A 15,290-nucleotide genomic window follows, 5' to 3' on the forward strand; every position below is an offset into this window, starting at 1 on the left:
AGTGATTTATTATCTACATTCTAGAACAAACTGGATTTGTTACAGTGGAACTTCGGCATATGGGCATTGATGACTCGCCTGCGGTGCGAAAGACGCGGATTAGATTCCCACCTAATACCCAAACCCCAGCCACTGGATGTAGTGAACATCTCAAGGGCACCTGGTGTAAAACTTGTGCCAAGTTGCGTGCAGTTCGGCTGGTCTGCTGGCGACCCTTCGATGGGAGAAGCCGAAAGACTAACAACAAGCTCAGCGTATAAATGCCCTCCCTAAACAATTTGTGCCTCAAGAATTTACATTTTGGAATAAATTTGCACTAGCATATAAATCACATTTGGCATATGAACGAATGAACCAAACTGAACCGTACGCCGGCGCAAACGTCCGGGAGCCGTTCAATAAAAGGCAAAACAAAGTGAGTTTATGTATTTTTTAAAAAAATTCAGTCAGCAAAAGCTGTTTCATGAGTTAACCCACAATAAAAAAAACTTTTTTTAACCATTTTTCTGTAATTTTAGTAATTTTTTGTTTTTTTGTTTAGTTTAGTTTTTTGTTTTAGTGATCTACACTAGAGCTTCTATTTGATCAGAATAAACAGGCCAGACTTCACTTCCCATGTGCAACAGTGAGTTGTCAGTTCACCGATTTTCCTTCCTTGGATCACTTAAAATATGTCCTGACCACTGAAGACCGAGAACATCTTGCAAGCGCTGCTCTGACCCAGACCTCTAGTCATCACAATCTGTCTCTTGTCAAAGTCACTCAAATCCTTATGCTTGCCCAACTTTAGGGACAGAAGGTTAATTGCTGCCATATACTGTTTATCCCACCCACTTCCAACTACCATAGTATCATTTACATTTACATGCAGGCATTTGGCAGATGCTTTTATCCAAAACAACCTACAAAAAGTGCTTTAAAGTTTCCTCACATTGGGTTACTATACTAGGTTACTAACTAAGTGTGTTCAGTCAAACACAGTTGGGAAAGGGTCAGACCAACTCCAAAACTGCAGATCTTGTGGGATCTTCCCAAGCTGTAGCGGTCAGCAAACTGGTGACAGGGTCATGGGCGGCCAAGACTCAAAAAGGGTTAATGCTGGTTGTGGTAGAAAGGTGTCAGAACACACAGTGCATCACTGTGACATTGACATTTGACTTTTTGGTGTCAAAAAGGGGGGTATACTCAATAATAGGCAGGTCAGATTTTTTTTTTATTATTATCATTAAAACAATACAAATAGAATACAAAACACATTAAATACATTTAACAATTACAACAACAGCAATAACAACAATAAAATATTAATTACAACAAATCAAACACAAAGGACAATAAACTATAAATCTGACGGTCCAAAATAAAGGTAAAGGACACGAAAGGATCGATATGATGTATAGTGGAAAATATGTAGTAAGACACACATTACTCACTCACTCATCTTCTATACCGCTTTATCCTGTATTCAGGGTCGTGGGGGCCTGGAGCTCATCCCAGGAGGCTTAGGGCACAAGGCAGGGTACACACTGGACAGGGTGATAATCTATTGCAAGGCACACACTCATTCACACACTACTGACAATTTTGGCACGCCAATCAATCCAACCTATATGTCTTTGGACTGTGGGAGGAAACCGGAGTACCAGAAGAAAACCCACCAAGCCGAGGGAGAGCATGCAAACTGTATCGAACCCGGGCCCTGGAGGTGCAAGGCGACAGTGATAACCACTATTCTTTAAACTTTTCTTATTAAATTGAATTAGTTTAAAAGAATTAAAACGTGAGGTCATTTCTAAAATAGAAGGGGTAAAACTTTGTTTTAAGTATAAAGTATTTTGCTTTAAAAACAAAATAATTAACTACGAATTCAAGAGGTTTATTTCTCAGAATTTTCATAATAAAAAAATATCTTTAATACTAAAGGAGATATTTGAAGGTAAAGAATAAATGTTCTTTCTGTAGATGAAACTTTGCTTCATTTGTTCTTTAAGTGTAAGAAAAGAAAAAGATTGTTCATTAAAGTGCAGGTCAGAATGTTGATGTTAGCACGTGTCACACAAAAGTGAAAACCTACAGTACGAGTCGTGTTTAATACAGATCTGGCAACCCTGGCTTGTCCACGCTAACAGGAAGTTGTCGAGCGCATTGTTTGACTAAACTTCTCCCTGATCATATGTGAGGGATGTTTTCAGTCCTTCCACGTAACAAAGCTCAAACTACGCTGCTGGAATTTATTTGCAGGACATTTCTGGGTGTAGAGGGAATCCTCCTGAGCCGATATTCAGGTTGAATTTGTGTGTTTTTCTTTTCGAGCTAGCCTGAGTGCTAAGTCCGAAGCTCGGGTTTGTTTACAATGAATCAGCTGATTAGAGTGAGAGAGGCGCGAGAGCTTCACGAGCTGCTCTAAGATCTCTTAGCTGAATGTGAGGGACAGGAGGAGGAGAGCTGAGAAGATGCCATGCACCTGTGGGAACTGGAGGAGATGGATCAGACCTCTGGTGGTGCTGCTCTACATCCTGCTCCTGCTCGTGGTGCTCCCTCTGTGCATATGGGAGCTGCAGAAATCTGAGGTCTGCTTAAAGACAACACACACACACACACACACACACACACACAGAGACAGAGCTTAATACCTTGTGAGATAAAGCATGCTTAAATCATATTCATATTCATAAGTTATTCTTGCTAAATAGTGCATGTTACAGCTGTGTGGGAAAAACAATGGTGATTAGTGATTAAATATTGGGAGTAACAGGGATTAGTGGGGATCAGTTATTGGTCAATGGAAACAAATAGCGGCTCACTGTTGTTCCAACACCCGATTACTAACCAGCATTGTTACCATTCACCAATAACTGATCCCCATTATAATCACATTTCACTAATCCCCATTATACCCAACACACAGTCGAATAATTACCATTGTGCCCAGCACTGTGTCACTAGTCACCATTGTTCCCAGCACCCAGTCACTAATCACCACTGCCCCCCCCCCAAAAAAAAAGTGATCAGTTATTGATAAATGGTGGAAATAGTGATTAGTCACTGGGTGTAGGGAATAAAGGTGACCAGTGAGATGGTGTTGGGAACATTGGTGATTGTGTATCAGGAACAATTGTGGTTAGTGTGTTGGTGTTGGGAATAATGGAGATTAGTTATTGGTAAATGGGAACAATGGGACCAATAATTGATTACCATTATTATTTAAACACCCAATTACTAATCACCATTGTTCCCATTCACCAATAACTGATCACCGTAATTCTCTACACCCAGTCACTAATCACTACTGTTTCCATATTCAGTTATTGTTATTGGTAAATGGGGGAAATGGTGATTAGTGACTGGGTGTAGGGAACAATGGTGGTTAGTGACTGGGTGTAGGGAACAATGGTGGTTAGTGACTGGGTGGAGGGAACATGGGTGGTTAGTGACTGGGTGGAGGGAACATGGGTGGTTAGTGACTGGGTGGAGGGAACATGGGTGGTCAGTGACTGGGTGTAGGGAACGATGGTGGTCAGTGACTGGGTGTAGGGAACGATGGTGGTCAGTGACTGGGTGTAGGGAACGATGGTGGTCAGTGACTGGGTGGAGGGAACGATGGTGGTCAGTGACTGGGTGGAGGGAACGATGGTGGTCAGTGACTGGGTGTAGGGAAAAAATGGTGGTTAGTGACTGGGTGTAGGGAACAATGGTAATCATTGAATGGTGACTGTGGTAGGTTTCTCGCCTGCCATGTGGAAGGCTTGGGTTTGATTCCCGCCCAATGGTCAAACCCCACTCACTGGATGCAGTCCTGTTCCCAGGCCCAGATAAAATGGGGTGGTTGCATTAGGAAGGGCATCCGATGTAAAACCCGTGTGCCAAGTTGGGGTCTTTGAGCGTTGCAGTGGTAAAGCCCTCGCTCTATCATCTGGAGATCGCAAGTTCGATTCCCGGATGATGCTGTAACCTCTCGCAGCCAGAGGTCTAGATAGAGCTGATTGGCTGAGCTCAATCAGAGGAATGAGTGGTACTTAGTGCTCCCACATTAATCACGGCTCTACAGCCAATCAGGGGCGTTTGTGAGGTGAGCTCACGCAAGCGGAACGAGTGGATAGCGCTGTCCTCCGAGTGTGTTACTCCGCCTCCAATGGTGTGTAAGTGAGCAGTTCTAAAAAGATGCGGTCGGCTGGCGTCACATGGTTTGGAGGAAAAGGAAGGTTCGGAGGAAACACGTGATAGTCTTCGCTGACTGAGTGGTAGAAGTAGCCTTAATGTGGGAGCCCCCAAGTGATGTGGAGGAATTGGACACAACTAAATTAGGGACAAAGAAACAAAAAAAAAACCTGTAGCAAGTTGTGTGTGGATCAGGTTGTCCGCTGTGCCGACCCCTTGGTGTGGGTGTTGGGAATACTGGTAATTAGTGACTGGGTATTTACATATGACACTAAGTTAACTTTTTACATTAAGACAATGCATTCATTGGGACTGATTATGGTGTTAGCATGAACGTTAAAGCTTTGGAACTTTGAGTGTACAGATGAGAAGATGAGCAAACTAAGAGAGACTAATAGACTAAAGCTCTGCTGCATCGCTCTCTTAGATGATCATAATCATAATCTCTTAGATGATCTTAGTGTCTTTGTTCTTCTTAATGACCTGTGAAGATCTGATCTTGCTAACTTTCCTTTTTTTCAACTCGCAGGTCGGCACTCACAACAAAGCCTGGTTCATCGCAGGCATTTTTGTTTTTATGACAATCCCCATATCACTTTGGGGGATACTCCAGCACCTCGTGCACTACACCCAGCCTGAGCTACAGAAACCTATAATCAGGTAAGGATCACGTCAACACACGAGTCATAAATTCATCACTCAGGATTGTATCATTTTGCCATTTTGCATTTTTCTTATGTTGACATCTTCGAATCATGTTCCTATGTCAGTGTCTGACCTGTTACTACTTCATGTCTCTGTTCTGTCTGTGTGTAGGATATTATGGATGGTTCCCATATACAGCTTAGACAGCGTAAGTATTATTTTGTAATCCCAGTCTGACCTCATTTGCTTACCAAAGTCGTAAGTTTTTCTCGCATTTCTCTTCGGTCATCAGTAAAGGCTTCACGTGATTCCAGTTAGGATGTCTTGCAGTGCTGTTTCCTGAGTCCTCCGTCAACCTCAGTGTCAAATTAAAGTCACACGCTTCTCATTGTTCAGTGTGGAACGCTGATTTGTTGGAGCCAAATAAACAGACTTCTTTGTTTGTTTTGAGAAACAATTTACAGCTGAGTTCTTAGTTGTGCTTGGTCCAAAGGTTTACGTTTTTTACTTTTTAAACTTGAAATGATAATAACATAATAGTTAGCGAACTGAGAGGAATAAAACATCCAAGGACGTGCTGTTAGAGGAAATGATTCAACCCTAGTGTGGTAACAGCATCCAGGTAGCATCACACTTTCTCATCGTCAGGTGTGGACAGTAAAAATGAAAATAATCACCTTATTAGAATAAAAAATGCGTCACATAAACGCCTCAGTTGGAAAAGTCTGACTCAGGTGGCGTAATCCTTTGCTGATCCATTCAGTAGGTAAATATTAACCAGGTTATCTAACTATTTCATGTTAATATATTATTTCTGCGCATGTTTGCCCCACTTTAGGGTAACATAAACGACAAGTTTCCAGGAAAGATGTTTTGCTTGAGAACATTGAATTAAAAGAAGATGGATTATTGATTCTTGTGTCCACTGCACTTCCATATACTTGTGATATACTTACTGTATGTACTTAAAACTAATGTTTAAAAGAGACGGATAAACGCACACGTACACAGATCCCTAAAGATCTCTGTTAATTATCTGCAAAGTGAGCATATGTAAGCTTTTGGTCAGGTGCCCTGTGTCACGTACATCAAAAGAACCAGCCATTAACACGTAAGCCGTTGAGAGACTGGGAGTCAGACAGACAGACAGACGATTAAAAAAAAACAAAAAAAAGGTTCCAGCAGACACGAGCTGTTTCTCTCTTTCTCTCTCTCCTGTCTTTACTTTCATCCACTGGGTCTCTGGATGAGAAAGGAGCTCTGATTGGCTCGCAGTTTCCTTCATAGTAAAGCGTCTAATAGATGTCATAGATGAGACTGATTTCTTGCAGCCAATCATAACGCAGAAGGAAAAAGATCTATGGGAAGCCTGAACTAACCTCAAGCTTGGAGATAAATGATACGTCCTGTGTTATATTTCTTTGAAGTTGTACTCCTGATTAAATGCTTTGAAAAAAAAAAGTCTCAATGATTTCAATGACCTTGAAACGTATTCCATGTGAATGTAGCTACTGATTAGTTTCCTATAACAGCAGTGTATTGTTCTTAACGTTATGACGTTAACCAGATCGAACCCGTCTCTTTTCCCGGTTCTCCCCTTGTAGTGGATCGCGCTGAAGTACCCGAGCATCGCTATCTACGTGGACACGTGCAGAGAGTGCTATGAAGCCTACGTCATTTACAACTTCATGATCTTCCTGCTGAACTACCTGGAGAAGCAGTATCCCAACCTGATGACGATACTGGAGGTGCAGGAACAGCAGAAGCACCTGCCCCCACTCTGCTGCTGCCCACCCTGGCCCATGGGAGAGTGAGTGGTTGGGTTTTTAATTGGCTTCCTGCTTAAGTGTCATGTGAAAATGTGTAACATTGCTGTAGTTTAAAAAAACACTTTATGGTGAGTGGAGTGTTTTAAGAAAATAAAAGATAACCTGGTCCTCAACTGATTATTTTCCTGTAACAGAACACCCTGAAGTGTTTTTTATTAATTTATTTGTTTATTTTTATGACATTGCTCTTCATGTAATTGATATATTATAGAATATAGTAATATAGAGTCTGATGTGTTACTAGTGTCTGATTGTGTGTGTGTGTGTGTGTGTGTGTGCAGGGTGCTGTTGCTGAGATGTAAGCTGGGCGTTCTGCAGTACACTGTAGTGAGACCCGTCACCACCGTCATCGCTTTGTGAGTAGCGTCGCAATCCTTCAGAAATCTTCACTAATGCTTCAGATAAACATTAGCTGAAAGAACATTCGAGTAACACATTTTTTTAGAGCAACGTACCGCTCTTTAGATAAGTCTTGAGGAATGTAGGCGAATGTAGTTAACCAATGTAGCTCCTTTCTCATATTCCTGAACTGTTCGTGAGAGTGTGCTGAACTGCCTCAAATAAAATTCTTGGTCTCTGGGGGAAAGGGTGTTCAAGGCAAACAGGGACATTCTAGTAAATGATGGCATAAAAGCTTTGATTGACATTTACAGGAGACTTGTACCGTGTACGGTGATAAGACTCGTGATTAGCCGCAGTAAAATTTTGATAGCCACACCCCCATATAGTCCTGACCTCGCTCCAAGCCATTTCCACATGTTTGGGTTGTTAAAGGAGTTCCTGGGAGGCCGTGGTTTCAGACGTAAATAAGACAGACAGTCTGATCATGGCTCTGGTGTACTGAGAAAACCTTCTACCTTGATGGTGTCCAAGCACTAGTGAAACACTGGGATAAGTGCAGTAGTGTATCAGGGGATTATATAGAGGAATAAAGAGAGTTTTTAACTGTGTTCATAAATGTGTTCTGTTATCCTGTACAATCAAAGGTCCCGTTTTAATTTGTATAATCAGTCTGTGAACCGATTCAGTTAATTGAATAATACTTTAGATAATTCAGATTTAAAATATTTGACATCGTTCAGCTTGTACCAGACCGAAACAGAACGAAAGTCGGTGCCTCATTTCGGTGCCTCATTTCGGTGCCCCTTAAATCCCTGAACTGTCGATTAAAATATTTGTTCTCTGGGGCTATAATGACACAGTTGTAATAAGCATCAGATTCATCAACACACATGATCGCTAGTAAAATTTAAATACTGCATTCATGGGGTGTCAGAAATGATCGGAAAATTTCTAATTATTTCCTTAACTTCGGTTACACTCGCTCTGACGGCAGCAGGTGGTCTACAGCTATCTTAGCTTGCTAAATTAATCAACTTTTGTTAAAATGCCTAAAACTAAACGGTCGAAAGTGTGGCTATATTTCACAAAAAAGGATTCCACCACCAGGGCAGTGTGTGTCTGTGAAGGCGAAAGTAGGAGGGGTCTGTATGTGTGTGTGGCACGGTGTCCAATGACGCGCACACAGACACACAGCAGGCTGAGCCTTAAGCAGAGAGAGAAAATGGATCTTGCTTTACACGCGCACTGTACACACACGCATACAGACACAAAATAAAAGATGTTTTACGCGCACACACGTGGTCACAGTGTTATAGTAAACAGTACACACGTGCACGGATGTAGATTATACCAGTGAGAGACGCATACTAAGAACAAGCAGGAGAGACGATTACCCAAAATTCCGCAGTGCAAGAGAGAGAAAAACCGTTGGCTCAGTTGTGATCACGTGACACTCGGCATCAAAACAAGAAGCGCATACGTGATACATGATACTCGGTACTTGTAAACCAAGACTTGCTCGTTTTCCAAGTCAAAATTTATAAAAAAAAATATTTGCTCGTCTTGCGGAACACTCGTAAACCACGATACTCGCAATCCGAGGTTTCACTGTACACACACACTTGTGTATTAAATATCTCTATACACAGTGTAGTATCTTTTTAAATGTAGGATTGGATTTAGGCATTTTTAATGCTTCACTTGGTCCATATTCTGTATGAGGGGTTTTGAGTTGCTCCAGTTGTGAGTCGCTCAACTCTGCCCATGTCAGTGTTTTTGGAGTCTATGATCAATTACGAAGACTCCTAAACTGCTACAGTCCACCTTATAGCCTTCTACGATGTCCTTTAGTTAGGGACTACACGTCAAATCCATGAGCATGGTCAGAAATCTTTTGACAGCTACGATTTTTATGGAAGTTCCCGACGATCTCTGTACGATCTTGAATTCTTAGCGTTTCCGCTCCAAGAATGTGGTAAAGGAGCTTAACAGAATCCGCCCGATCAACTATTAGCATGCTTGTTATATTGATGTTTTTGTGTGTGTGTGTCTCTTTTCAGGATCTGTCAGCTCTGTGGGGTTTACGACGAAGGCAACTTCAGCTCGAAAAATGCCTGGACCTATTTAGTGATCATGAACAATGTCTCCCAGCTCGTATGTACCTCTTTATTCATTATTCATAGTTTTTTGAAATATAGAAAAGACAAGGAGTTTGAGATAAGGACAGAGTTTGCTAAGATAAATGCACCTTACAGTGAATGCACAGCTCGGTAGCATTATGTGTGTATGTGTATATATATATGTGTGTGTGTGTGTATAGAGATGGAAGGAAAGTCTATTCAGTGATGTATTGCTACCTTTTTTACTATTTTTACATTCATAATAGAATTGATTGACCGTTGATCCGCCGATCAGCCTCTGATATAAATGATTCTGTACCGAGCGCAGAAGCTTCCCAGTGGCTTTTACGCCGTTACACTATCAAAAATGATGTGTGATAAAAGCCTCCGATCTGCCTTTTTCTCTAAACTCGAATTAGCCTTAAGCCCACTCATTGCACACGCTTACACCAATCTCAAAACTCTCGGACTATTTACACATTTTTATTTTGTGGTAGGAGTGAATTATTTGCTCCTTTTGTTTAGAGATAATAGTTATGGTGGATGACGGAAACACATGGTTCTCAGTAAAAATGTAGCTTTTTGCTTAATTTAATTAGAAGTAAAATGTTAAACTCTTGTATTTAAAGTTAGTTTGTATTGTTTAAAATGCTGCTTTTGGTTTCTAAGTAAGAAAACTAATGTTATAATGAATAGGGCCACATTTAATTTCTCATTACACTTTTTTTAAATGATTACAAAATCAGGGGAAATGTAGTATCAAGTCAGGACATTTCTAGAATCGCGATTATTCTATATATTTTTATTTTTGGGATTTTTTCCCGATTTTGTCCCTAATTAAGTCGGATCCGATTCCTCCTCGCCACTAGGGGGCTCCCACATTAAGGCTACTACTACCACTCAGTCGGGAGGGCCAAAGACTATCACGTGTTTCCACGAACCACATGACTCCAGCCGACCGCATCTTTTCGAACTGCTCGCTCGACATTTGGGTTTATGTTTAAAGTTTAAAGTGATCTTATTACATTGAAGTTTCTGATCACGTCCTTAAAATACTTTTTTTTTTTTTTTAATTCCATGATGGTATAGGAACCCATTTGAAGTGTATACATTTAGTGGTTTAAACTAACTCGGAGGTCAAGAGATACAAGAATATACAGATATACAGCATACAGAATATATTAGGATGGGTGTGTATGGTGTGTGAGCCTAGTGGTTAATAAGTGCTGATCTAAGCTGTAAACTTGAGACTTTATGCAGTCACAGGATGTGAGCAAGAGTGCAAGGTAGTTAAAAAAAAAAGCAGTAGCAGTCTTCTGTAGAGTGTAAACAGATAAGGTCATAGTCCATGGTAGCATTCAAGTGGGTAAAGTTTCACATAAATTGGCTACAGTAGTATGCATGGTGTAAAATAAATAAGTATAACCAGCCGTTTAATATGTTCCACAAAGACAGGACCTGGCAAAAAAGGTTATAAAGTGAGTGAGATAAATAGCGGCCTTCACCTACTGCAACATGTCCAAAAAACAACAACAAAAAAGTGACCTGTGAATCATATGAAGAAAATCTGACCGGATTATAGGGACAGGAATCATCGTGGCCATCCGATACGATATTATCACAATACCTAAGTCCCGACTCGATCTGTAAAGCGGTTCTATAAGTATCATGATTGAGTTTATAATTAATCACGATTAATCACAATTTTAAAATACTCAGATTTGCTTGTATTATAAACGAGTGATGTTGGAATAACGTAATAAGTTTTGTGATATCTTAAACATTAACATATAACAAATGTTAAATTAAAATCTCTCACATAGGACCGCATGTTGCTGGGTAGTATGGGGTGTGGCCACCCATCAAAGGCGGAGCTAATTAATTAATCAGTGGCATGTGTTAACATGTTAATATTCACAGCCCTATTTAATACATATGACAAATTGATTTTTTTTTTAATTTGCAAATAATTTTACAAAGAAAAATATTTTCCTCGTACCACTGAGAATGTTGTGCTATCCGGCAAAGTATAGCAGTTTAGAGGAAAATTAAAATAAAAAAAATTATTTGGGTGTCAGTGTGGCGATACAGGAGCTGCCGCGCAAAAAACAAAAATCACGATACATCACTGAATCAGTTATTTCATTTCTTTTCTTCCCCCTAATATCTGATGGATTATAGTTGGTTTAAAATTCTGATATAAACTGTTCTTTATTTTTTTTTAACTGTAAGGATTTTCTTAATCACAAAAAAATATTTATAAGCTATTTATAATCAGGTTGGAAAATTTGTCCTAGGGTCATCAATCTATAAATCGGAAAGAAAGAAATGCGGATATCGGATATTAGCAAGGTGCAATATCTTGTTAAAATAACAATCGATCAGTGCTGTAGTAAATGAAATTTACATTTTAAAGGGAGTTTTCACATTAGGGCCCCCGGATTTTATTTGCGAAAACACTTGACCCCAAAGTCTGATTCATTTTGATCAGCGAGAACACAATCGTGCTCTTAAAGAGTCTGCTTGATGAGGTGGTGTTGAGAACGGTACGCAGGTGCACCCGAGTACGGAGAACAAAAAATAATTATGTGAACGCTTGCCAGCAGGGAAGGGGCGGAGCAATCATTCCTGGGCACGGTACAAATCAATCGTGCCTTATGTGAAAACTTCCTTCCACTCGAATGGCTTAGTATGTGACGGATCTTTCTTTCTGCGTTTCCTCAGTTCGCCATGTACTGCCTGGTGCTGTTCTACAAAGCGTTAAGAGAAGAACTCGGCCCGATCAAACCCGTGGGCAAATTCCTGTGCGTCAAACTCGTCGTGTTCGTGTCCTTCTGGTAAGAAAAATGTCATGTGACCTACATCGACAATTCAATGTGACAACAAACACAGATACATATCAAACAATCTCTTGTATTGTTAACTATACACACGTTTACACACACACAGGCAGGCGGTGCTCATTGCGTTACTGGTGAAGGTGGGAGTAATTTCTGAGACTCACACCTGGGACTGGGACAGCGTGGAGGCCGTGGCCACCGGACTGCAGGTACTGTACATGACCGTTTCCCCTCATGTGTACGTGTCTCTTTATTCCCTGTTTAAAAAATAAGCCTGATGATGTTGTGGTTCCGTTGCAGGACTTCATCATCTGTGTGGAGATGTTCCTGGCCGCCATCGCCCATCACTTCAGCTTCACCTACAAGCCGTACATTCAGGAGGCGGAGGAAGGCTCCTGCTTCGACTCGTTTTTGGCCATGTGGGACATGTCGGACATCCGCGCCGACTTCTCAGAGCAAGTGCGCAACGTCGGTGAGTTTAGAAAGCGTCCCGTATCACAATGATGTCGACGTCTCAAATGTTAATGCGCTCATCCTAATAATACTGTAAAACCTCACAGACGTCTGCGTGAGTGTATTTATTGATCTGATGATTTTTCTGTAAGGAGATGTTTTATTCAGCATTTTTAAAAGGAGTCTCCAGTGTTTTAATTGAACTAATTTGAGTATGTCTTTTTGTCTTTTATTATTTTTCCTATAACAGCATTTTCCATCATGTTTTATTAATTATAGAGTAAATTATACTTGATTTCTGTGTTTAGGCAGATCTGTTTTATTACAAATAGATGAATTAATGATTGGACAAATGGGTAAATATGAATAAATGAGTGGTAACCAAGTAAGCATGTAAGTGTTAAGATGGATGGATGAATAGATAGAGAGAATAAATAGATATTCAAGTTGGTAAATGTATGAATAAATGGATTATAAATTAATATTGATGGATTAAATATTGATGGAAGGGTAGATATTAATGGATATATAGATTTTGATGGTAAGATAGATAGTGTTGAATGAATAGATATGTAGATTAGTGGAGGAGTAAATAAATGTGGGTAGATGGACAGATAAATAGATGGGTTGATAAACAAAGTAGATGGATAGATAGATAGATATTTGATGGATTAATGATGTGTGTGTAAAAGAAATAAATGGTGGATGTATAAATCTGTGAACACATGGATGTAAAGATGTGTGTACAAACACGGACAGATGTCAGGTGTTTAGAAAGACGTAAGGAAAAACGGGGTGACAGACTGACAGGTTTGTGGTGAGCAGCATGACAGATGATGGATGGATAAGTATGTAAATAGAAAGGCACATGTGGAAGGGTGAAGGAAAGATGGAGGGATGCAGCAGTCCAATAAAATTGACAATCAACATCAAACGAGAGAGCAAATGAAACAAGAAAGAAGATATATACAGTAGATATGTAAAAAATATATACACTATATCCTCTTCTGTTTTTAATCCCATCATGCATCTGGTTGTTTTCCGGCAGGTCGGACGGTCATGGGCCGGCCCAGAAAGAATTATTTCGGCAATGACGCGGATCACGATGAACACAGGGGGCTGCTGTCCTCCGGCTCCCAGGACGCCGGCGTCACCGAGGCGTCCTCCACTCCTCCGTCTCCATCGGGTCACTATCAGGGTCTGGGACACACCCGGGCCCCTCACTCCCGCTCGGCCCCCGCCGAACTCTGCTCCACACCCTGGGTGGGGGACGTAGACGACATAGACGACGTGGATGACATCACTCCCACGGTGCTGTCCGGGAATCCCAAAAAGCAGTCACGCGCTCACAACGCTCAAATCACTTAACGCACGATTTCAGATTGATGCCAGTATCTGGTGTACAGGTTAATAAGGCACACTGGGGACTTTAGCCAGCTTGTTTCCTCCTGGTTTTTATTCATTTTAACAAAATGTAATCTTTTTTATTACTATTATAATTGCACATCATGTACAATAATGTCTGCTCTCTTAGGACCGACTAAACTGTTTTTTTTTTTCCTAATTGCTAAAAAATGTATCGGCACTATTTATACCTAGCCGTTATGTCCTCTGCACAACTGCATGTATAACGCCGAGTGTCCTCGTGGCATTAATGCGGATGGAATGTCCAGTTCAGCTGTTAACTGAAAATGTCATGATGTAATCGGTGTTTACCGGTTACACCAACGCAATGCCAAAGTGGTCAGTTTTTTTGTTTTGTTTTTTAAAGTGTGAGGAAAAAGCTAAACAGTTGAGCACAATGTACTCGAAATGCATGAAGCTTTATTTCCTGCTCTGCTTCTTTTCTGAATATGAAGACCTCATAGATATTCCGTTGGCATTCTTTCCATTTTTATGGTTGCTTCATAGAGATGGGTGGAACAATCGACTCACAATTCTTTTATGTTGCACCGCTGACTCCAAAATCTTTTTTTTTTTTTTTACAATTAAATTTTACTAACCTCTGTTTTGCATGGTAAAATGCTGCACTTCCCCATAATCCTACGGCTGGTGCACTCTAAACTTCATTGGAAAGTAACACAACATCTGAATATTTATAAAATTGTGATACTTAAAGAATAACAATACACGCTGGGGTATCGTGATAATATTGTATTGCAGAGTCCATGGTAGGGATTTCCATCCCTATTGATTTATTCCTATAGCTATAAAAGGTTGCTTTTACTACAAAATGTATTTGCTACAAGGCTAATGAAGCTAACAATTAAGCACAGGTGGTATCATCGGACAGTTTAGCATTAGCATTACAAATTTTGTTTCTCTACAAGAACAATACACTTGTATTGCACGGAACGATGCACACTAGCTTCTGGTAGCAGTTAATTTCACTTAATGTAATTAATTTGCCTCGTTTGGCCAATAGAAGGAAAGACGGTGACTGGGGAGCTTTTGAGTTGAATACAAAACCAGGGAGATTGATTTTTTTTTGTTCTTGTTGGTGTCACATGTGAACATACAGTAGGTTCTACTGGACTTTCTGTGGAACAGCTCTGGTATTTATGGCAGATCAGTGTCTTAAGGTTCTGAATTACTGATCTGGAGGGCGGCAGTTCAAGCCCCAGCTCCACCAGGTTGCCGCTTTTGGGTCCTTGAGCGAGGCCCTTAACCCTGTCTGCTTCAAGGGTACGGCAAAATGGCTGACCCTGTGCTCCGCCCTCAGCCCACTAACATTAAGCTGGGGTATGCAAAGAAATAAAGAGTTTCACTGTGCAGTAATGTATGTGTGACCAATAAAGGGTGAACTTTCACTGCTTGCCGGAATTTTGTAACCCTCCAGAATGGCACACCAATCAAACCAAGTTCTAATAATAATTTTAAAAAAAGTCACAGTCTGAGCGTCT

At 40.6% G+C, this 15,290-nt stretch overlaps 1 protein-coding gene across 1 annotated transcript; it reads left to right on the forward strand.

The window, feature by feature from the left end:
• The first annotated feature begins 2,121 nt into the window (after nucleotides 1-2,121).
• Nucleotides 2,122-15,197, forward strand: tmem184c (transmembrane protein 184C). The gene is made up of 10 exons (XM_053502749.1): nucleotides 2,122-2,570; nucleotides 4,688-4,818; nucleotides 4,975-5,011; nucleotides 6,408-6,613; nucleotides 6,914-6,988; nucleotides 9,035-9,128; nucleotides 11,819-11,931; nucleotides 12,044-12,143; nucleotides 12,235-12,406; nucleotides 13,436-15,197. Exons 1-10 carry the CDS (start codon nucleotides 2,454-2,456, stop codon nucleotides 13,753-13,755), a joined length of 1,365 nt encoding a protein of 454 aa, XP_053358724.1. The 5' UTR covers nucleotides 2,122-2,453; the 3' UTR covers nucleotides 13,756-15,197.
• The last annotated feature ends 93 nt before the right edge of the window (nucleotides 15,198-15,290 follow it).

The sequence above is a fragment of the Clarias gariepinus genome, chromosome 8 (genome assembly GCF_024256425.1).
Source record: "Clarias gariepinus isolate MV-2021 ecotype Netherlands chromosome 8, CGAR_prim_01v2, whole genome shotgun sequence".
Taxonomy (NCBI): Eukaryota; Metazoa; Chordata; class Actinopteri; order Siluriformes; family Clariidae; genus Clarias; species Clarias gariepinus.

Coding starts and splice junctions, on each gene's coding strand:
- tmem184c (XM_053502749.1), top strand. CDS start 2,454: ATGCCATGCACCTGTGGGAACTGGAGGAGATGGATCAGACCTCTGGTG. Junction 6,989..9,034: donor GTCACCACCGTCATCGCTTT/GTGAGTAGCGTC, acceptor GTCTCTTTTCAG/GATCTGTCAGCTCTGTGGGG. Junction 11,932..12,043: donor GTCGTGTTCGTGTCCTTCTG/GTAAGAAAAATG, acceptor ACACACACACAG/GCAGGCGGTGCTCATTGCGT.